The 25008-nt window shown below is 39.7% G+C and overlaps 1 protein-coding gene across 4 annotated transcripts in view; it reads left to right on the top strand.

Annotated features, from left to right (window-relative positions):
- Positions 1–25008, top strand: part of CDKAL1 (CDKAL1 threonylcarbamoyladenosine tRNA methylthiotransferase) — a 236361-nt gene that overhangs the window by 38437 nt on the left and 172916 nt on the right. For all 4 annotated transcript variants that reach the window (XM_083518684.1, XM_083518683.1, XM_083518685.1 and 1 more), the window contains one exon: positions 5626–5710. In XM_083518684.1, coding sequence (XP_083374810.1) covers positions 5626–5710 — 85 coding nt within the window. The remainder of the gene's footprint in view (positions 1–5625; positions 5711–25008) is intronic.

Below are 25008 nucleotides of genomic sequence, written 5' to 3'. Positions count from 1 at the left end.
AGTCCAGCACAGTAGTTAACTACTTTTTTTGAGTCTTGGTGGTAGAAGTTGTTTTATACACAGCAGAAAATGCACCCCAAGCCTTTTCTTGTCTTCTCCTTGTATATCTGGCAAACTCTAGTGGACTGTTTACTTTCTACATAGAATCATAGGATTGTAGATTTGGAATGGCCTACAAGGGTCATCTAGTCCAACCCCCTGCAATGCAGCAATCTTTTGTCCAATGTGGGCCTTGAACCCATAAGCCTGAGATTAAGAGTCTCATGTTCTACCAACTGAACTATTTCCTCTTCAAAATAATTTATTGATATTTCAAAAATGGTGCTATGTTGTTCTCTTGAATAAGACACTAATAGACTGTTCTAAAGCACAAAAGCATTATGATTCAAAACAATGTAAGCTAGGTGGTGTCAGGTCTGGAGTCAGATGCGGGTCAGCAAGCAAGAAGCAGAGTTTGTCAGAGAAATTAACTCTTTATTCAAAGAAACAACATACAACTCAGCAACACTTTCCAGTTATTTTTGCCCTTATAGAGCAGTTGCCAGGACTGACAGTCCTTGCCTTCAACCTCATCTAAGGCTTCTCTTCTGCCAGTTGTTTCCCAAGCAGTCTCAAACTGTGTCTAGGCATCTCTAATCTCTGTTCCACTCTACACTCTGCATATCCTTGGAGACGTGGTCCTCAGTACCCGCCCAGATGCCACGCTCTGAACTTTCACTGAATCCATCTCACCACCTCGCTGGTCAGTCAGTATCCCAGGAAGTCCACCATCATGACAAATGGGGAAAAGAAGTTTGTCACAATAGGAGAGGCAGAGTCCATGCAGCCTCTTCCCCCTCCTCCTCTGCTTCATCCTCTTGAGTCAGAACTGCTCCCTGTCACAGGCTCTCCCTGTTCACTGAATTCTGTTGCCTCTCAGCATCCAAAAACTCCTCCACTCTGAACTCTCCTGGATGTATAGCCCATCACTAATCCCCAGGCTCTGAGCCCTCCTCCTCTGGGATTTTCATTGGTGGTTCCCCAGCTAGTGCCTCCCACCACTCCTCATCAGCCTGCCAGTTCCTGACAGTTGGGTAAAGTGCATTGGAAGATGAGATGAGAGTGCTATCATAGATAATACATACCTCTTGCCATTCATTAAGAGGTGGGCGGGCTGCCCTATGACTTCTTTACAAGCTAGTTTTTTACATCAGCAAAAAGATCTGTACACTTGTCAGGTATTTGTCATTATTCTTATACCCATCCCCACCTGAAGCTATTTGGGACTTTTGAAGTATTGGCATACATATTGTATATTTTCAAGGAAGTAAACTTGCATCAGGTTTCCAAGGTCAATGAAAATGCAATAGAAGTGAGGGGATTCCAGTTTCTTACCTCATGCCTCCTTAGTAGAAGACACTGGAAGCAAGAGGGGAAAGACTATAGAGTCAAAGGCCTGCATAGTGCAGCTGACTATTTCCATGCCTTAAAACACTTCTATATAATTCAGCCATCCTTTTTCTGAGCATGATTCCCACAGCCCCCCAATTTATTTTGATAGTTGCTATTCCATACCCAACTTTAGTGACTGATAGAGATGAAACTACTCAAGGGGGAGTGGAGAGGACCAGCTCACAGCTTTAATAAAAGCTTATTGGTGTCTGTTATTAGAAGGCTTTGTACCCACAAGACATCCATTAAGAGTACTCTTAGTTTTAATTTCTGATGCACTCATTTTGAAACTTTCTCAAGCAATTCTATTCACTTAATATCTTAGGCTGGGAGATAACTGCTAAGCACTGCAAGGCTTTAATGTGACTTCTGGGTATGAAACCTTCAGCGCTGGTATCTGAGTTTTCAGAAGACAGATACAGTAACAAATGGATAAAGTATGGAGGTAATTCTGTGAAAGTCAATAACTAGCTGGAAGCTACAATTTAATAAGTGTTTGGACATATCTGGCTCAGATAAGTTTTCTATATTTTAGCCCTCTCTCTGTTAAAAGTGATAGATGTAGCTTAAATCCAGACTCCATGTGGGATTAGATGTCAGGGGAAATAAGTGGAAGCAAGGCATTTGAAATCAATATATTGCCTCTGGGTGCAACATAATACAGACAAAAGTTACAGAAATATAGGCTGGGAAATAGGTATTAGAACAGAATATGATTTAGTTTATAAGCTGACCTTGGCTCTTGTGAAAACATATGTATGGAAATCAGTGGGAGACTTTAAAAACTGCAAGTCAGCTTGTATGGGAGTAGAAAGGAGCCATGTCAGATGAAATCTGAAGTTTTAAAAAGTAGGAGCTCTTTTTTGTAGCACAACATGAAATAGGTTGTAAGCTGTTTATTCTTGCCAAATCACACGAAAATCTCTGTATAATAATAATAATACATTTGGTGTGATCTGAGTTTTCCCATACTCCTTTTGATTCATGGGTGTATATTCTATGTATCTGTGCAGATTTCACTGCAGGATGGTGATACCTCTATTATAATGCATGACCCATTTTGAGGAGGCCAGTTTGGGTGGTAAAATAGGCTTCTAGCCCTTTCTGGAAGCTGAGAAGCTGGTCATCCATGACCTAGAAGAGATTAAAAACTGGAAATGATGCCCGAATCAGTTCAGCTGCCAAGGATCAGGTGTCCCATAGCAAAAACACTTACTTTAAAAGTAACTTTTATTAGGTTTTCAAGAATATGTGAATACAAAAGCAGAAGTAGTTACCTGTTGAATAAAGCATGCTGTTGCACTATTATACTTCCCCCTGTCAGCAAACAAACATACACAGACCCACTATAAGAAATGAACAAACTTAATAATTGAAACAAAACTGGCAAAGAAACTTCTTAAAAATAGACAGCCATGGCACATTAAGGAGAGGTATTAACATTATCTAAGCATTTTGCATATTGTCTTAATTCATTGAAAACAGGGTTACAGTGGGCTCTGTTTTCACTAGATACTTGTCACAAGTTAAATTTCAGTCATTTCATACTCATTTCTACTGTCTGTTTTGCCTGAACAAGGTCAGAAAAGTTCAACTTCTCTTTACACATCCCCACTTTGCCCCTGATGCTAAGACAGTTCTGCTTAAGGGTGGAGGCCTGTATCTATATTCTTAAAAGAACATTGATATAAACAGAAAGGGCTAGCTAGAAAACCAAAGTGTAAATATTTTGATCCTTTTTGTGGATATCTGTATTGCTTACTCAGTGTTTTACCAAATTTCCCTGTATCTTAATTGCATAATGGTGAGTATTTGTGCTTTTCAGAACCTCTAGTGTTTTGAAATTGTTCAGAAGTTTCCATGACCTTTTGAATTTCTTTGGTGTTGGTGTTTTACAAATGCATGATAGATGTTGTGGTTTGTGCAGTATTTGTTTCTTGGAGAAGGCAAACTGAAGCTAAAAGTCATTGTTTTGAGTTGTTTGTAAGTTGAACAGTGTTAATTTAGTATTATTGTTGGATTCCTTGTATCCAATCTGGTTTACAGAAACGCTGTTTGTGGTAGCAAATATTTTTAGGACTGGAGCATAAGGGAAATTTTGAACAGCTAAACAGTTCATCTTAATCCTTAAAAACAACATATGTGAGTTGATCCAAAAAGAGCTGACATTAAAATAGTTCCAGTACAGGATCATTGCGCACAAATGTATTATTATGTTTTAGCACTCCTACAAATATATACACAAATATATACAAGCACACACAACACTTATTCAGTTTCTCACCGGTGTTGAATTCCAAAAATATGCATGGTGTAGGATTAAAGTTCAGATAAAACTAACCACACAACCTGGCCATCTTGCTCCTGTAAATGGGCAAATGTCCTTTTAATTACATTGCCATCCATACAAAAATAAAAGATATTTGTATATTTTACCCAGAGTGGTCAGGAATAATAATAATAATAATAATAATAATAATAATAATAATAATAATAATAATATCATCTTGGGGGAACAAATTCCATAATTTTAATTGCTGTGTGAAGGAGTACTTTATTTTGGCTGTCTGAATCTTCCAACATTTAGATTCATTGGATGGCCCCAGAAGTAAGTTTTTCTCCTGATCTCAATCCACTTTTCTCACATCATGCATTAATTTATATACCTCTAGTCCCCGCTTCCTCATCTTCCCCACAACTAAAAATCTTCAAATGTTGTAACCTTACTTCATACTGGAATAGTTCCAGCCTCTTGATCATTTTGGTTTCATCTTTTTAAAAACCTTTTTGAGCTCAACTGTGTCCTTTTTGAGGTTAAGCACAGGAATCCTAATGTGGTTGCACCATAGATTTATATAACAATATTATAATATTTGCAGTTCCATTTTCATTCATTTTCTTAAATAGCAATAACTTGGCACTTTTAAAAGAGATCCTTTTGGACCCTTTACAACCATTTTTAGTCAACTTGACTAATTTTGTGGCATCGGCAAACATTGCCCACTCACTGTTTACCCCGAATCGCCAGGTCCTTTATAAACGGGTTAAAAGCAAAGGTCCCACTACTTATCCATGGGGAACTTCACTTGATGTGACTGACCCAATGATTGCTCCTAATACATTAGTATTCAAACACCTGCCATACTCCTGCCAGCTCTTCAGTTCTGCTCTTAATAGGAACCTACCCTTAGTATTAAACTATCACTTACCTAATATATACAAAAGAAGCTACAGCTAAATTCTTGCATTTTATTAGAGTTTTTGACATGGCCACACTTGTGTCTCCTTCACCTTTGTTAAAACAACAACTGTGATGCTTTTAAAAACAACAGTTAGAATGAGAGACACCTTTAAAATATTTGTTATTCTAGTAGAGAACAAATGGGTGAGTTTGAACATTTCAGCCATGTGTGTGGATGCTAATTGGCTGGTTGGAATATTCACCCATACTTCTCTGTGCTATGGTATTGCACTGTCAGAAGTTAAACCTTGTGTTGCAATGTGTGTGTAGAAATAGTGTGAGAGAGAAGGTAATTGTATTTAGACACTGAGAATGCACTTCAGGAAGAATCAGAATTTGGCACATGAGAAGAACGGGTTATCTGGTATACAGAAATGGGTGAAAACACAGGTGTGATATGTGATAATGAAATGTCGTATACTAGATATGAGGGATCTTAGAGCCAAGGGCTGAATCCAAGCTTCTCCTAACCAACCTTCAGGGCTTTCTCTCCATTCTTTTGCCTGACTGCAATGTGAACTGTGATAACGGCTCTTGCTTGCTTAGATGGATAGAGGGGTGTGGGTGTGGAAGTGGGTATGTAGAAACCTCTGACATCTGTGTGACCAGAATATAGCCTGCTATACAAAAATCAGAGTGACACCTGTTGTTCTGTCTACCACTGACATCTGGCACCCAGTAGGTTGTCTGTGAAAGAACATTGCTGTCAGGTTCCTCATCCCTGCTCTATACGGTATTGATTGATCAGGTTGTCCATCTCATGAGCCTTAAATAGTTGTATATGAAACCTCCTCCCTGCACTGAAATCTATTTTTAAAAAAATATGTTAATGCTTATTATGAACAATGTTGTATTCATATTTTTCTGTTTTCATTTGTTAAAGGGTTAAATCCAGTCCTATGGAAGACTCATGAACAAATTCTAATTACTCATTATATATTTCTGTCTTCCAGACAATGCTGCAGAAGCTGATCTGTGGCTCCTGAACAGCTGTACTGTTAAAAGCCCTGCTGAAGACCACTTTAGAAACTCAATTAAGTAAGTTGCTCTCTTGGAAAAGAAAATATATTGCATTTGTCGGTGAACAGTCGTTGTTTCAGAGAGACCCCTTATAATCTAGAACTGTAACTTGACTGTGCAAAACAGGGTGGGGTCTATTTAGAACATACGGAATACCTTTTTGCAGTATTATACAGAAGGACTGATAGAGTTGAACTGTAGAAGTAGCATCTAATCCATGTAGTCATTGCCTTGAATAAAACCCTGTAGTCTTGCTTGCTTGTTCACTTACAATATGTGTGCACTTACTTGGTGCTATTTTTGGTAAACAATGAGATGCAGGTACTCATATCTTCCAAGTGTTGTGGTTGCTATGGGCAGCAACAACAAAAAGAGAGGTGACAGTACTCTGTACCTATGAGCACCATCACAAACAAAAGCACTTCATGCATTACAATTTTTCTCCAATAATAATAATAAGTCCTCATAGCAGCCTGCAGTTATGGTTTTCACATTATGACCCAATGAGATAACTTACAGGGCCAACCTACTTAGTTTCCGCAATAGAATAGCATCATTTTATCTCTGACCACTATTTTAATTATATGCTGCTTCTTGTGGTTTAACTTTGGTTAATATAGCAGGAGCAGAGCCCGTTCTGGCTACCTTGATTGACATTCTAAGGCATGGTTAGGGAACCTGTAGTCCTCCAGGGAACCTTGACTCCAGCTCCCATCACTCCTGACCATTGGCTGTCAGGTTTGGGGCCATCCGTACTTGAAGGGCTTCTTTCTCCTGCATGAAACTGTAGATTGTATTTTTGTGCTGCCTTGTGAGTAGGCATGAGTTTTGCCTACTTGCCAGGCATGGGAGTCAACCTTTAGCCTTCACAACAAAAACCACTAATTGTGGCTTCAAGTGAATTAATGTGGTCACATCAGCTTTGGGTCTACGTGTAGTTTCCCAAAATTTACACAACATTGAACTTAGCCTGTGCTACACTTTCTTCGTAACTGCTTCTAATGCTGATTTATTTATTTGTTAAGCATACAGCTTCCCATCACACCACCCAAGAAATGGCATGTTATGATTTTAGTAGAGCCTTGTTGATCTCTTGATTATTAGTAGATAGGAATGAGAATAGGTGGAATTTGACTCATGTGTCCAGTGTAAACTAAAAATGTTGCCTGTTAGGTAAAGATCTTGTCTTTATGTAAACTTCCATGTGATTGTTTTGTAATCAAAGTTTTAGTATAGTGCGCAGAATGGCATCTACTGAAACTGAGCATGACCTAACCTTATAATTATAGCTAAGCAGCTAGTGTGCTCAGAAGAATAAAGCAGAGGGTCATATTGGTGCTTTAGCTAGTAGATTAACAGAGATTCCTCCTCTACCTTTCATTGGGCTGGTTTGTTAGCAAGAATTAACTGTATTGAGCCTTGGGCTCGAGTCCTTCTCCTCTCTTGCTCCGCGCCCCACCCCCCGCCGCCGACATAACTATGATGTGAGATATGAAAGCTTTCACTTCTATTTTACATTAACCACAGTTTGCCATGTGTAGTGGTAATGAGCCATTTCAAACCATAGGTATTGAAGCTGGCTTGTTTCAACTAGCCTTAGTTAATAGTCATCACAGTTTAGGGTAGATGTGGTACACCTGTGGCCTGCTAGCCTGGTGAAGCTTGCCGAACCCTTTCAAGCTGCCAGTCAGCTGTCATCTCCCTTCACATTGCGTTGCTGGTATGGGAGGAGAGGTTCAGTAATATGATTCCATGTTGCAATGGGAAGGAAAACCCCTGAGAGAGATGCTTGTGGTGTGTGCCCAGGTGAGTAAGTGTGTGAGAGAGAGTGTGCCATGTCTGAGTGTATGTCTAATCTGCATATGTGGAGAGTGCATGTTTCTGCATATGTGGTATGTGTGGGTTGTATGTGGGGATGCACATAGGTGAAAGTTCAGGAGAAACTTTGGTCATGACCATTGTGGGCAGGTGGCCCTCAGACTGAAAATGTTGTCCACTATTGGTTTAGAGTTCTGAACGTAGTCGTGTGTTCACTGTAGACTGAAGCACCGGCAGCCTGGCAATGGTAGCTCTTATTTTGCCAAGAAAAACCTAGTTTACTAAACACCAGCTATTAATCTGCTGTTAGGCAAATAATAATTGTGGGCTACTCAATTATCCTCATAACAAAATCCTTATAAGTTTAGCTCCAGCTGTTACAAGTGATAGCTTTTGAAAATAATCTGTGTGCATTGAAGAAGAGAGGTGAAAATGAACTTTCCCTCAGTCATCTCAGCTTCTTTTTATGTCTTTATAAGAATGTGATGCTTATTGGGACTGAATTGTGTTCCACAGGATTATACAGTGACCTGTTTCTTGTGGAAAAGAGAATATACTTCCCTTGTGCTGAAACATCTGCACTGACATCCTGTTTGCCTCCAGGTGCAATTCAGAATGTTAGTTTGACATATAGAGCATTAGATGGCCTTGGGACTAGGATATCGAAAGGACCCTTTCCTCCTTTCCCAACTTGTTTGTTCACTCAGATCATAGTTTGAGGCCTTTCTCAGTCTACCACCGCTTTCTAAGGTTAGGTGAGTGGTACTAGGGCCTTTTCCTGGACAGCAGCCTCTCTTAGGAACACCCTCAACAGGTATATTTCTTTAAAATATTTAAAATATTTTTTCTCTTGGGGGAAAAATATTTTTCTCTTGGAAAACTTGAGGCAGTTTTATGTGTAAAATGCCATTATCAGTGCAAAAAAGCTGCTGCTATTTTGAGGGTCAAAGCTGCAGGAACTACCTTAAAAACCCCTCCTTTTCTCTTGATGGTATGCAATTCTCATATAAAGCACATAATTTATAGAGTGCTGTAGAAGGTTCACAGTGCTTCATACGTATCACAATATTTTAAATTCTTACAATAATCTGTTAAGATAAATCAGTACTAGGGACTGAAGCTGAGAGTATCCTCCTTAAAGCACATAGTAAGTATATAGTAGATAGAGGTGAGATTCAACTTGAGGACTTCCTGAAATCTAATTTTGGCTGCAATCCTAACTGGTCTTATCTGGGAGGAAGCCCCTTTGAATTCAAAAGGTCTTAGTTTTGAGTAGACATAGTTAAGATTATGCTGTTAGTCTCTGTGTTACCAGCTCTTATTATAATGTTTAAGGTGCAACTTGAATGACTTTTGGAAAGGAAAACAGAATCTGTGTTGCAGAATTATTCATGCTGTTTAATGTTTAACATCCTAAAAATCACTTGACTGTATTTCAAGAATAGAGCCTTTGAACTGTGATGTTGAGCTCTATTTTGAGGTTATGTTAATTGTTAATGTGTAAGAATGCAGGACAAAGGTTAACATATTTTGCAAAAGTGTCGCTGCAGAAACACTTGGTAGGAGGTGTGGCAGTCTGGGACCTTGTGTGTACATAAAAACGTTGGTAGTCCTTAGCTAATAAAATAAAATCACTAGTCCCTTTGTCCTCACATAGCTTTTTATTTTAAAAAATAACTTTTTCTTGGGTTTTATAAACAGGGATTGTAGGAATAATAAATGATATCAATAAGCAGACAAAGTTTTCTATGCCATTTGCTGTTGGCTGTTGTTGGCATCCATCTGTCTTGAGAGGCAATGGAGTGTGCCTCCAGGGGTGAAGTCAGAACATTGTGTTAGCCGCACCAAAGTGTCCTCCTCAAGGTGCTAGCCTGTGCAGTGTGTATGGAGGTATTGGGCTGCCCATATGACAAGACAAGCCATACTGAAAGCCTCAAAGAAAAGCTGAGCAAGACTTTTGGCACCAGGTTGGCTGCAGGAGCTGCTGGAAGGAGGCATAGAAGGCATCATTCAACCATCTTAGGGACTCCACTCTGGATTTTTGTAGGGTTTACTCCTTAGCTGTTTCTTCTCCCACAGATAGTCCACATGGTAGCAGAGATTTAGGATCAGTGCTTTTCTTCTCCTTGATGGTCTACCTTCCCAGGTTGACCATCCCCATCTGTCCCTCATTCCCTTTACAGCACGTGCAGCAACTGCCTTGTTGATGTTGGACCCACTATGGGTCTTGTCCACTGAATCTGCCAGAGCTTGTCTTCTCATGCTGGGGAAGCCCCTAACACATTGAGGGCTACCCTCACCTGGTTTAGCTGGCCAGTAGAATCCATTTACTGGGATGTGGCCGCTGTCACATACTGACAGCTTCTAGGAGCCACAGGTGGTAGCTGAGTGCAGGGTGGGGGCCAAAGGTGTGCAAACGACCCCAGAAGGAGCACAGTGTGCTCCCCCACCAGAAGTGCGAGTCGTCTTCTAATACCCCACACATCACAAAAATAGCTTAATAAATTGGCAGCAATAGCTACTACATATGGTTCATTATTAGTGGTCATTGTACAAGTTCTTGGTTCATGGAGTATTTTAAATAAAAACAATAACAAAGGGGAAACAGGATAGAACAGAGTTAACAGATAACATTCAACATCGCTTAGCTAAAATGCCTAATCAGGAGCCATTTTGGTTGTGCTTAGATTAAGTACGAGTCAATTTTTTCTCTTATGTTTCCAATGGAACAATATAAAATGCAATATTAATGAACATGGAAGGAGGCTTCAAAGTGAAGATAATAATTTATGTTTAAATTTAAATTTAGATCAACCAGATTGAGCCAAACACGGATGGCAGGGATTATTCATTTTCTGGAATACTGGCATATGTTAATAAACTCAACCACACCGGGGTAAAGCCATCTTTCTTGATCTGTCCACATGTCAACTGTAGTTTATTTGTTAATATCTCAAGAAGAGCTGTTTCCCAAACTGTTTTGTACCAGTTGTCTATTGTAGTGCCAGAAAGGTCTTTCTAGGTCTTGTTATATTGCTTCTCCCTGCTTGTAATAAATGGCTTACTAATTCTTTATTATGTAAATCCTGATTGTTGTCTTGGCCGCATAGCTTTTGTGAGTCACTTATGGTTAGGGAGAAAAATACATATATCACAGCTCATATAAACATTCCCTGCCTGGTTACCTGGAGAAACCTCTTCCTTAATTAGTGACTTTAGAGGCCTTATTAGAGATTGCTATTACCCTGATAAAATCTAATGTATTTCTTGCCTTTGCATTATAGATACATAATGAAGCCTTCATTATACACACAAATATTGTGGTCTCAGTTATCTGAGTTCTGGTACTGGCCCGGTGGAGTATTGACTGTCACCACCTTCTGAATATAGAATATTAAGACTCTACAGTAGCTTGGCTAAAAGGCATAAAACAAGAATGTAGGGTGAAATACTGTATAGGTTATTTGGAATCCCCTTAGATTAAATCACATCAGCTGTACCTTAACCAAACGTTTTGATTTTTCAAAATATACAGAATATGGAATTACAGTCCATTTAAATAAACAAGCAAAGTTTATTCTGGACTACTAACATAGGCAGGTAGCTGCAGCTCTACAGAATTGCCTCATGCTACCATTTGAATTGCTGGGCTTGGATGGGTAATCATAGTGACAGGAGCAGCTCCTATCTGGTCTGCTGAGGGGTCCCCTAAGAGTTTCTGGGCCCTCAGCCACTGCCTTGCCTGCTTCCTCCCTAGTGCTAGGCCTGTGTATTTGGCCTATGATTTCTTTGACAGAAATCTTTATCTTGTCAGCTACTTCCTTAATTACAGATGCAAGATATAAACCAGTAATAGCATGAAACTTTGTCCATTATTGTGTGTTTTCGGGGGCTGATTTCCTGACATAGCAGGGAGACATAACCCACTGCCTCTTAAAATTTAATTTTGTAAAAGAAATCCACTTTAAAAGTTCATAAAGCACAGTGAGGCTGTTCTGTATGTAATGATGTCACTGTAGCTCCCAGGCAGAGAACTCTGCTGATGGATGTGGCTATAAAAAGTGAAGCAGGTTAGCTTTTTGATTGCTTCACACTGTAAATCTATCTGACAGATTCATGCTGAGTTTTCCTATTAGATATTAGTTAAGCTTAAGTCTGATTTACTTGTTCAGATCATTGGCAGTTTTTCCTAATGGCATCAGTTCTGCTGAAGACCAGATAAGAAAGCGGGAGCCCTGTCCCCAAGACGTGTTTAGTACAGTGGTACCTCGGTTTATGAACTTAATTCGTTCCAGAAGTCCGTTCTTAAACCAAACCCGTTCTTAAACCGAGGCACACTTTCCCTAATGAGGCCTCCCGCTGCCGGTGCCCTTCCACCGTTCGGCTTCCGTTCATAGACCAAGGTAAAATTCGCAAACCAGAACACTGCTTCCGGTTTTGCAGAGTTCATAAACCGAATAGTTTGTAAACAAACAGAACTGTTCATAAACCAAGGTACCACTGTACTTCTGTTGCAATTTGGTGAAATGAGCCAACCCTCTATTTCACTGTCTATCTCTATACCTGCATGGTTCTGTATCTGAATGATTAATAATAATAATGTATTTTGAAAAAGATACGGTTAGCATTGGTTTTAGGGAAGTCTGGCATTTGCCTGACCATGGCAGATGCTGACACCAGGTCTGGATATCTCCTTGGGGGAGAGGCCATTGTTCAGAGGCAGAAAACTTGCTTTGTCTGCTGCCAGTCTGTGCTAGATGGACCAGTGGTCCAACAATATAAATCAGTTGCATGTGTTCCACTTCTGAATGTATTTTCAAGGGGAGAAGGAAGTTTGTGTGTGTGTGTGTGTGTGTGTGTGTGTGTGTGTACATAAACACACAAATAAATACAGTATCTGACATGAAGATGGAGATACTGGAATGAAAATAGGCATGTACATTCAAAACACAATTACATGTTTCCCGTTTGAACCCCACCACCATTTTCACAACACCTGGTGTTTGTTTTTTTTGCAAAGTGAGGCATCTCAGACATGTTTGCAGTTTCCCTCTGCAGCTGCTAATCTACAACCTTCTTCCTTATGGAGGAAGGGGATGAAGTCCTGTTCTCAAGTCAGGTGTTCCAGCGTTTCTCAAAGGAGTGTTATAGAAACCCTCTCCTTTCTAGCTGGCGAGTTCTGAAGTTGGTTATTGTTGCATTTGACGATTGTGGAATGCAATATCATTTTCCTCACCCTCTCATACACACACTCACCGTTAATAAGACATGCTAGGTGGATTTGAGCAGGTCCTAGTAGATATTGTGTTGAATTCTGCATTAAGTATATGTTGGTCTCTGTCCTTACCTCTTTTTGTTAGGCAAAGAGCTCAAGAAATCATGTCAAACCTCTCCATGTGAGATAAATGGGAATGACACAAAAGTTGCCATTGCAGGTCTCTCTCATTTCATTTGGAAAGGTATTCATTCTGTCAGGAAGAGTACATGAACAACAACTCAGTTATTCATCAGTTTATGCTTAATCATGAAAAGCATGTTTTCGACAAAATATCACAAAATATTAGTCATGTCACTTGTTTCAAGACGCAGGAAAAATGTGAATTTCTGTTGCAAACAGCAAAAAGGTACTTAATTGCTTGCACATTAGGCTTTTAAAAGAAGGGGGTGGTTTGATATTGTCAGGACACTATTTACTACCAAAAAAAGAGCAAGTGGGGTGGGGGGTGTACAGATGATGATGTGATTGCTTTTAAAGAGTTTACCATAGAGCTCTAAATACAGTGGTACCTCGGGTTACATACGCTTCAGGTTACAGATTCCACCAACCCAGAAATAGTACCTCAGGTTAAGAACTTTGCTTCAGGTTGAGAACAGAAATCATGCTCTGGCAGTGCGGCAGCTGCAGGAGGCCCCATTAACTAAAGTGGTGCTTCAGGTTAAGAACAGTTTCAGGTTAAGAATGAACCTCCAGAACGAATTAAGTACTTAACCCAAGGTACCATTGTACAATGGTTCTTTTTGCTTCTGATTAGTAGTATAATAGTTGGTTTTGTCTGTAAGGCAGTTTTTATTCTTTTTAAACTGAAATGCATATTTATTATTTGTTGTAGCCTGGCTGAAATAAGTATTAAAATAGTGCCAGCTCTTAATAAAACAGCCCCCTTAATTACTCTTCATCCTAAGATGAAGCTGTAGAGAAGAACAATATGGATTTATTACAGTTCCTTCTGATTCCTGCTTAGTAATTCTGAAGTACAGGGGAGCTATACTAAATGGGTTTTTCCACTTTTTATGGTTTTAGATGCATTTTGTAACTGATAATACAGCTACTTTATAAGACTATTGTGACCTGTAGTTGATTGTATGCAAGGGAAGATGAGTTCTACATGAATGCTGAAGTGTTCAACCTGTGCATTCTCTTATGGCATAATTAGTATAAGTAATCTACTTGAAGTATTCTCTACTGGTGGTACATCAGCTTTGCTTTTATGCTGTGACACCTTTTCTGGATCAATGTGACCTTGAGCTGATACTCTGATATTTAAAAGTAGTGAAGATTTTGCACAAGGGCAACCAGGTGGGTGACTCTCGGGTTTCTTTAGCTGAAATGTGTGAAGTCTCCATGGAAACATTTGGGTGCAAGTTCCAGCTTTCCTCTCCAAAACATAAGGAATTTTTCTTCCATCCAGGTGTGCTCAGGCCAAATTCTACTTCTCAATCTGTCTTAATGAATAGAATAGAATAGAATAGAATAGAATAGAATAGAATAGAATAGAATAGAATGGAAATGTCTTTATTGTACTGTTGTGCAAACCTCCACTGACAGTTGCTTTAAAGTTGGTGGTTATACTACTACTACTACTACTACTACTACTACTACTACTAATAATAATAATAATAATAATAATTTATTTATACCCCGTCCATCTGGCTAGGTTTCCCTGCCACTATGGGAGGTTCCCAGCAAAATATTAAAAATACAATAAAGAGATTATTGGCTTCCCTGCTTCATGTAGTGCATAGTTAAACTATGGAACTCACTCCCACATGAGGCAGTGATGGCCACCAACTTGGATGGCTTTAAAAAAGAGGATTAGATAAATTTGTGCAAGAGAGGGAGCGGTTTGGAGGCAGCAGTGCTTCTGAATACCAGTTCCCACAGGCATCTGATCCGCCTCTGTGAGAACAGGATTCTGAACTAGATAGGCAACTGGCCTGATCCCGCAGGCTCTTCTTATGTTCTTGAACTAAAGATGTGCCTGATTTCTAGTTTAATGGGTTCATTATTCCCCTAGGAAAAGGGGAGCTATTTTTCTTATGATTTTGTGGCAGGTATTTGAAATTTTAAAAACTTTTACAAATTACTCATAGTGCCGTGAGGAACTCTGCATCCTCCCAGGATGACAGCAGCATTCCTTTGGAATATTTTTTAGAAAGTACACCAGCAGTGGCAGAGCTCCAAGCTCCAGCGGGGGTGGAGAGAGAGCAGGCAGGGGCGTGGCTGGTGCACGTCCCGGGGGCTTGGCACTCTGCCCACAGGGGCGTGGCATGCATCCTGGGGCCGTGGCGTGCCACCTGTGGGGCAGCCACGATGGCACCCCACCTGGATCGTGCCACCAGGGGCGGTGCGCTCCCCCCCCGTTCCTCCGCTCCGCCAGTGTGCACCAGTACTGTAACAGTTATTAAGTAATATAATCTTCAAACCCCCTGATCCCAATCCTCAAATAGTCTCAGAAATTCAATTATGCCATCAAGTTTTTGTGGGTAACTTCACCTGTCCCATCCTAGCAAATGGCCAGGAAAAAAAACCCTTGACGTGATCCGTGTAGAACTACTTTGAACTTTGAACTCTGTTTTTGTTACTGTTCTCTGTTTCAGATTATTTATTATATAAACTTTTGCACTCACATTGGTATTTGCTTAAAATTCTGTAAAAGTTCTGTTTAGGCAACTCTATTTAGGCATGTAGATGTTACATGTGTATTTTCTCTTTTAAGCTGCTGTTGGTTTCCATCATGTTTTTAATTTTTTTAAATACTTGTTTTTAACTGTCTTTATCAAGAATGTTAATGTTTTGTTTTCTAATGTTTTCCATATTTGTAAACCACTTAGATGGTGTGGTTTTTTTTACAGCCTAGTAGTATATAAATTTTACCAAGTAAATAATAAATAAATATCCGTGTTTGCGAAAGTCTGTTACTGAAAGGTTAGGTTTTAGCTTCAGATTTTCCCTTTCCCCATCTCCATAATATAATCTGGGCAATGTCGGGTGGGTAGCATGTAAGCCTTTTTTACTCTATATTTCAAGTAAGTGTGCCTCAAACCGCCAAAGCCATTATTTTTACTCTTAAATCATTTTATTCTTACATGAATATATATTAACAGTTGCAACCCTGGTATGGTTATTGCCAGCCCACTAGACGCTACTGGCTTTTATGGATTCTTCTTGAACACCCCAAAGTAAACAAGGTATTTGTAGTAAACACAATTCCATCTGTAGTGCACAATTGTCTCAAATAAATAGTGTTTCAAATCTCAAATTAGTTTTTCCATGAATTATTGCACAAGGTTTGTATGCACTGGCCCAGAACAAGTAGATTTGGTAACCAGTCAGTTTCGAAAGCAGTTTTGAAAGCAAAGAGTGGGGAAACGTTAATTAACAGAGAGGCTGTACCCTGTAGTCTGTCCAGAAGTCATCTATCAAATGCCATCATTATCTGATTTAACAGGCTTCAAAATGTCTTTTGAAGCTATAGTTGGTCACGTTATAACAATTCCCTTTGGAGTTTTTAAAATTCCTAAAACATTTAAAGATGTACAGGCTTGAGGTTTCACTCTAGCATTATAATATTTAATCTTCAGTTATAAAGCCCCTAATGCAAGATTAGTCGTCAGTCTCTTGATGTATTTCTAATGTGACCCGCAGCACCGAACAAGTTGTTCTCTGCTGTTTTTAAGTAAATGTCTATATCTTATTTAGTAAACAGGCACTGTGAAACCTGTATATAGAGGAACAGTATATACAAGATGTACCTTTGAGCAAAGAGCTTTGACGTATTTGGTACAAATGCTTCATGTTTCAGAATAAATGCATTGCAGACTGGCACATGGAATCAAATATTACCTTGAGGCTCCTTCTTTCAGTCAGCCACCCTTACCTAATCTTATGAATGAAACCTGAACCATCTGCTTGACAGATGGTGTGGGCAGGTAGGTAACCAAAGAAATTGTGTGTTTTTCTTGCAGATAAAGTTGTGCTTACCATATGCACTTTGTTTACCAAGTGCTAGTGAAGTCTTTAAAGAAAAGGCTTTATACCATCTGGATTAGAGAGCCATAATGGGAAGAGAGGTAGTTATGTCTGTACAAAGTGCCTTTCCTCAAACTGCTGTTTACTGGATCATTTATGACTAATTAACGGGCTGACTAATTCATATTGCTCAATAGTGGGTGGACCCTTCAACGCATAAAAGCAGATGTGAATGCTGCCTTTCCTCCCCCTTTGTTTAATCTACAAAACAATCAAATAGTTTAAAGAACTGAGCCCAAATCCTCACAAAACACTGAATATGCAATTACCCCAAACAGGACAATACGTGCATTGTATCGTATTACAGCTTTTAAATCTAACTTCAGATTTTCACTGAGTTGCACAATGGACTTTCTTCTCAGTATTTTTTTAAAAAACACTTTCTTTGGTTGGAAGTGCAGCAAAATTTAAACTAGATAAAGGTGGGGACCCATGAACAACTATTTAAACATATGTTTACATGTAAGCCTTGAGGGATAACTTTTTATTAAAAGAACTTCAAGAACAAGGGGTGTCTCCCGCCCAAGACAGGTGCAATGCTGTGAATAATTACAGTCCTGCAAAAAGATTAAATTAAATTAAAAAATAGCAGTTGTAGAGCAGCTGGCAGGCTTACCTGTGACAGGTATCTCTCTATAGTGAAGATAGGATATGTTCTGTGTATGTAGGTTACAGTTTGTGTAGACTTGTTCAGTATTTCAAAAACCAGCCCGCTTCAGAACTAGCAAATAGTTTTATGGGGGGAATGTGGCATGTAACAATGATGAGGCATCTCAGTAATTACAGAGCCAGCTGGCTGTAACAAAACACCATTCTTTCTGGAAATTCAGACCAGAGCCCAGGAACCTTTTCTAATGCAGGCTGTTAATGCACAATCCAGTGCTACTGTCCTTGTCCATGCCACTACCACTCTGTCTCTGAGCAGGCATAGGAATGGGTAGCAGGGGTTGTTTTAGAGGGCATAGGAAAAAGTAGAGCTGAACACCTGGACTATGCATCCTGTACATAGGATTCTACCTGCTTAGGTGCATATTTCAATGTAGGCAGATAACCCCTGATATATGATTACTAATAAACATTATTCTTGGAAGCTCATTGAAGGTAGTGGTATTGTTTGGTATTCATGGAAAGGTAGGACATTATATACTTTAAATGAATAACATGCTAGAGTGAAAGCATGTGCTGTGTTTAGTAGTGAAGTGTTGCTGTATCTACATGTAGAGTAGAATCAAAACTGTATGCTAGAGTTTATTCCTTGTAGCAGCCACTTAGCACCATCTCTCCCATCACTGGCCCTCTGTCAAATAATCTGCAGTGATTCTCTCCTTTACCTGCACTGTTGTACATGAAAATATGTGGATGAGAGAACTGTTGTAATCGGGAGTCTCCCTTTTCCTTCATTCTGTTGTTTATTTTATTATTTAAAGGGCTCATATACTGCTTTTCAGAACAAAGAAGTTTACAATTGCTAAAATATAACAATAGCAATTGTAAAAACACAACAGTAAAACTGTTGAATCTTACTGCAATGAGACAAATAAAGGCTAAAATAGTCTCATACTACCATTGGACACATATTCTAATTATTTGACCCAACTGCCACCTTACATCTTATTTCCCAAATGCCTTTAAAAATGGACATTGTAAGATCTTTCTTTAAAATCAATGGGCCTTGTGTCCTTTCTAAAAAATTGAATTCCATAAATAGGGGGCCACTGCAGAAAAGGCCCTGTTCCTTGTGCTCCTTCAGACAAAAAGACCCCACAACTTTTATTGGCAGAGACTTTACTTATATCCTAAGTCTTAAGATTTGTGTAGACTGGTATATCAGGGTGAATAACCTTTTTCATCCTGGGGGAAGGCCAGATGGAAAAGTGTGCAGAGCAATGAATGAAAATTATATTATTGTATTTATGATTGGTCTCTTCATATATACACCCCTTCCTTTTTCTGTTTTCCATCCACAATACAAAAACAAAAAATGGAATAGTTACATCTTGTAATTACTAACAAAAATTAACACACATTTCCTCTTTACATATTCGTAAGCATCTATGTAAGATCAATTGTCAGCTTGGAGTTTTTCTGTTTACATGCACACCGCTCTCCGTCCTCCATACTGACAACCCAAGAGGCATTATTTGAATTCAAGGACACATTCCAGCCTGGCAAAAATATTTGTAGTGGGAAGCAGGGCCAATGAGGGGCATCATCTGTGGAGAGAGGGCTGTGTGGCCTGAGGAGAGTTCCATGGGCAAGATAGAGAGGCCCCAGGGCTTTAGGTTTTCCTCTCCTGTGTAACTGATCCATAAGGTAACCTAGTCCCAAACTGCTTAGGGCTTTAATGGTTATCATCAGCACTTTGAGTCAAGCCTGGAAACGCACTGGCAACCAGTACAACTGGTGCAGTAACACTGTGATACTATCTGATCCCCTGGCCCAGGCTAAAAGTCAGGCAGCTGAATTCTGTGCTAGCAGTAGTTTCTGAGCTATCTTCAATGGCAGTGATAGTAAGAATCTTAACAGCCTTCTAGTTTCTGTCACCGAAATCATCACTAAATGTCTGTGGTGGTGAGGGTGTCAGATTTGCAAAAGCAAAGTTAGCATTTTTCTCTTACCCAAAGGGTCAGGTTTGTGAGGGTGATGAAGTCTATATTTCAGGCAGGGTTGCTAGCTACGCACCCTCAGATTCCATGAGTTGAAAGTAGGGCCGGGCGATATCATCCAAAACTGGGTTGAAGTCCATATTGCGATATTGGTTTTTATAATGTTTGGCCTAGCAATATATCACAAATCCTGGGGTGTGTGCATGTACATGTGCGTGCGCACTATGCAAAAATCACAATGTGGGGAAAACGGTGAAGCCAGCCAATACCTCTACATAGCTCCATCCTTATTTCAGACATTGTGATATAGTGCGATGTTTGTTGTTGTTGTTGTTTAGTCGTGTCCGACTCTTCGTGACCCCATGGACCAGAGCACGCCAGGCACTTCTGTCTTCCACTGCCTCCCGAAGTTTGGTCAGACTCATGTTGGTAGCTTTGAAAACACTCTCCAACCATCTTGTCCTCTGTCGTCCCCTTCTCCTTGTGCCCTCCATCTTTCCCAGCATCAGGGTCTTTTCCAGGGAGTCTTCTCTTCTCATGAGGTGGCCAAAGTATTGGAGCCTCAGCTTCACGATCTGTCCTTCCAGTGAGCACTCAGGGCTGATTTACTTAAGAATGGAGAGGTTTGATCTTCTTGCAGTCCATGGGACTCTCAAGAGTCTCCTCCAGCACCATAATTCAAAAGCATCAATTCTTCGGCGATCAGCCTTCTTTATGGTCCAGCTCTCACTTCCATACATCACTACTGGGAAAACCATAGCTTTTAGTGCGATGTTTAGCTGGTGATAAATCGTGATTTTGAAAATCAGATATCGCCAAGCCCTAGTTGAAAGCCGACACACATAATGCCAAGGAGGAATAGAAGAAAGTTGTGATTGTCCTGCATTTCCCATACAGAACACTTTGTTTCGCTGTACAGATTTCAAGAAATGCAAACAACCTCGCTTACTCATTCAATGTGACAATAATAATGGAACGGTGATAAACAACTTCTACTCTCTATCTTTATCATGATGTGAGGATTTAAAAAACTAATTGAAACATTAGCTTTTTATCTTTCTTATCTGTTGCCCTCTTCCAAGATTATGTTCTGCTTGCTGTGATTGGCTGTGGTCATGACTTTGCTTTGAAACACTAGCTTTTACATAGATCTGTACATGCAAGGTGTGTGTCATAAAGATGTTCTAGGCCATCTGTTGATAGAAGAATGTTCCCAATGAACCACCTGGTGTTTCAGCAAGGATTTGTTCCAGATAAGCCCTGGTTTACTTAATAAACAATAATATTGAGAGAGGCGGGGAGGAGGAGTGAATTCAAGAGGTCAAAGTTTTCCCTCTTGTTACATAATGTCGAATAATACCATTCAGATCATCATTACTTTCCTTTTTGCGGCTTATCTATCATTAAAGCAATTTTCTTTTCACTTTGCAAATTGAAGATGATGAGTAATGTTAAACAAAAGGAATCGCACAATGATTGGTATAATGTTCTGTGCAGTATATGATTTAATTTGGAGCTTCAGATAGCCACCTGCTGTACTTTTGTCTGTGCGGCAATCTGGCAGGAGAGGCTCTGCTGTTTTGGATCTCTCTTTATTTGTCGTGTCTTTGGAACCATCTGACTCGGCTGTGAACTGCAATGATGAAGTGCTTAGCTACTGGGTGTTTATACAAATAAAACCAGGATTTTTTCCACAATCATAAAATGCTTTTAGCATGTTGATACAACATTTTAACTTTATCAGAAGCCAGCCTGTCTTGTTATCTAAATCACTAAAGTAAAATAGAAAAGGATACTGTTACCGTTGGGGACTGTGATTACCGATCAGGTTTTAGCAGTTGCTTGTTCCATTTTAAGTGGGTGATTGGATGGCCACGCCTGTAGTTAGGTTAGAAACAGGGAACCCTGCAGCCAAATGTGGTCCTTTGTATTCAAGAATATTACTGTATTGGCCTGAATGTAAGCCTCACTTTTTTCCAGAATCTGACTTTGAAAAGTTAAAGTGTGGCTTAAATTCTCGACCTTACAAAAATTGGCTTTTACAATATCGCTGCTGAAACAGACATACAGTAAAACGGAATGGGTGTGAGTGCCTGTGGAATTTTAAGTGAGTGGCTTATATTCAGGTATTGTCTTTTATATTCAGGTATTGTCTTTTATATTCAGGTATTGTCTTTTAAAGGTGTTGGCTTTAAAATTGAATTTTAAAGGTGTTGCTTATATACGGGTGCTTCTTATATTCGAGCCAATATGGTATGTCCACAGCAAGATACTTTGGGCCCCGGCTTTCTGGATGCAACCAGCATAGAATACAAGGGCTCAGTGAGCCAGTTAGAGCCAGTTCCAACATTCATTCAATCATTCATTAAATTTGTATACCGTGCTTCATCTCAGGGATGTTCACAGCATAAAAATACAAGATAAAAACACAAAATACACAATAAAAGCAAGAACAAGGACAAAATACAGTGGTGCCCCGCAAGCCGAGTGCCTCGCAAGACGAAAAACTTGCTAGACGAAAGAGTTTTCCGTTTTTTGAGTCATTCCGCAAGACAAATTTCCCTATGGGCTTGCTTTGCAAGACGAAACGTCTTGCGAGTTTGTTTCCTTTTTCTTAAAGCCGCTAAGCCGTTAATAGCCGCTAAGCCGCTAATAGCCATGCTTCGCAAGACAAAAAAACCGCAAGACGAAGAGACTCGCGGAACGGATTAATTTTGTCTTGCGAGGCACCACTGTAAACCAGTCACCACCCCTGCTTGTAGGGAGTGGCAGTCTTCCAACAGAGTATCTCACATTTTAAAATGAATTCAGATATTAAGGAACCAGCTGACAGAGAAGTAAAAGTGTCATTATTAAATCAGGTTTCCCATGAAATAACATTTTGATAAGAGGAATAAATCAAGAACGGAACCTGGTCAGTTGTGGATAACACAGGAATCAAACATAGGTCTGTCTAGCTCAGTATTATTGACACTGAGCACTGAATGAGCACTTGCAAAGTCTCGTCTTGTGTTTCCAACAACAGTCGACTTCCCTGTGGGATAAGCAAGTTGGGTGCATGGCTGCACTGTGAAAGGCCAGTATTGATACCACATAGGCTTCTGAGTAGGCTAGGAGTAAAGGTGCAAGGCACAAATCCACAGGCCCAGCATTAGAGCAGCCTTTCTTCTCCCTGTTGCTACCTTTTTGGGTTGCATATCGAGAGAAGCTTAAAGCGAATGGGATGGAAAGAGTGTCAGAAGTGGGGTTTAATGAAGGATCAAGTGTTTGAGCTTCCCTGTGGTCATACCAGCTACTGTGTGCCTGCATGTGTCTGCCTGAATTTGACTTTGTCTGTTGTGCATGTGGCACATGTGCAAGAATGTGAGTGACTGCACCACTGTCTAGTCACATTGAAACTAACGGGGCGATCAAGACCACAGATTGAAAATGGTTAGCCCCCGCCCCCGCCAGTCAAGTCATAACTCCAGAAATCTCTGCTTTCTACAGAATGTCTAGTACTAGAGGACCCAGCTCTCCTTTTTAGCTGATCACTTCATTACAACTAAGGAGAAGCTGTGTATATGGTGGCGGCGATAGGGCAAGAAGAATACATATATATGTCGTTGATTTACTCTTTTGAGAATTGGAATAATAACTACCGGTAACTGGAATAGCAGTAATGGTTTGGTGTAGGGATCAAGGACAGCTACAAACACAGAAATTAGAGAACAAGCAGCTGTTTGTCTGCCTATATCACCTTCATGGAAATGTCTCAAAGGTACAAGCATGGAAGACAGCATCCCTGGCAGAATACGTGGGTATATTATCTATTGGGAGTATTCTCGCTCCTTGGAGGCAAACTGGTTGATGTATGATCAGACCTTTGGAATGTGAACTGCATTCAACTACACTCTCCCATGGGACAGGTAGCATTGTGAGTTATTGTTCAAAAGGATGGCTTGCAGTCAGGAAGATAGTCTTTTTAATGCCGGTTCTTAGCTCTGCTTCTTCCTTTTCACTTTCTAGCTGTATAGGGGGAAGTGGAACACAACAATACACACTGGAATGATAGAGGTAGCTGTTCAAAATATTGTTGCAATAAGCAGAGGGGCATAATAACTCTTATGCCCCTCTGCTTCTAGTTTTGACTCAGTCAGCATTGTACTACTGTTGTACACGTTTGCTTTGCTATTTTTTATGCTATAATACTATTAGTATTTAAATTGTTTCACTATTGGTATATGGGTTGTTGATCTAAAAGTGTCCAGGCAAAATCCATGCTTTAGGGACCACTAGAATGATTATCTAATGCTCTCTGAGATTTAGAATAGTTGCATTCCTTCAGTATAATAATTTTGAAAGAATTAAGGAACTTGCTACTGCATTGCTAGAGAATATTAATAATAACAGATTGGAATACTTTTTGTTTGAAATAGGTGGATTATAATGTAGGCCTTGCTGGCATTGTATATTAACACTGTATATTTTTAGGCAGGAAAAAATCTGGATATTTTAGAAGCAAAAAACTTTCAACATCACGGTACTTTTTTCTAAAACATACAAATATTCCTAAAAATCATAAGAATATCGAAAGGTGTATATAATAGGATGTGCTACTATTTAGGTATTTACGGTCGTGCCTTGACAGTTGGAACAGCTTAGTTCCCAAACATTTTGGCTCCTGAACGTTTCAAACTCGGAAGTCACTGTTCTGGTTTGCGAAGTACAGTGGTACCTCGGGTTACAGACGCTTCAGGTTACAGATTCTAAGAACAGTTTCAGGTTAAGAATGGACCTCCAGAATGAATTAAGTTCTTAACCTGAGGTACCACTGTATTTTTGGACACCAAATGTCCAACGGGGCTTCCGCAGCTTCTGATTGGCTGCAGGATCTTTGGTTTTTGAACATTTTGGAAGTCAAGCAGACTTCTGGAATGGATTCCATTTCACTTCCAAGGTACGGCTGTATTTATTTATTTATTTATTTGTTTGTTTGTTTGTTTAGCTTATATTCCCTCCAAGGAGCTGAAGGTGGCACACATGGTTCTCCCCTTCCTCATTTAATCCCTACAACATGCCTGCGAGGTAGGTTAGGCTGAGAGGCAGTGACTAGCCCAAGGTCATCCAGTGAGCTTCATGACTGACTGAAGATTTGACCTTGGTTTCCCAGGTTGTAGTCTGGCACTAACCACCCAATATATATATTGAATGAGAGAGAGATATTTTAGAAGTTGTCTATTAAAATTATGGTAGTTGAAGGCTTTATTCACTCTCAAGTACTTGTCCCAGTGAATTCACTTAATTTTTAAAGCAGTAATGTTTTCTTTCAAAAGAATGGGGAAAGGATTGATGTCATTGTTCTGTTTCTCAGCACATGGGTCAACTGTAGGCCAGCACTGCTCTGACGGTTTTAAGAATACACCAGAGAGTGTTAACCTATGGCTTAGTATCCTTATTTTGCTATAAATGACTGAATTCTGCCTTGATTCTCCTGTCCACGTGACTCCCTTAAGTGCACTGGCATTATGCTTCAGCTTCCAGCTTTGCTTGCAAAATGGATCACTACAGAAAAGTCACCTATTTCAGCCAATACTTGGTGA

The sequence above is a fragment of the Podarcis liolepis genome, assembly GCF_965112155.1.
Source record: "Podarcis liolepis genome assembly, chromosome: 8".
NCBI lineage: Eukaryota > Metazoa > Chordata > Lepidosauria > Squamata > Lacertidae > Podarcis > Podarcis liolepis.
Note: the sequence above shows the minus strand (reverse complement) of the source record. Positions and strands in the feature narration are given on the sequence as shown.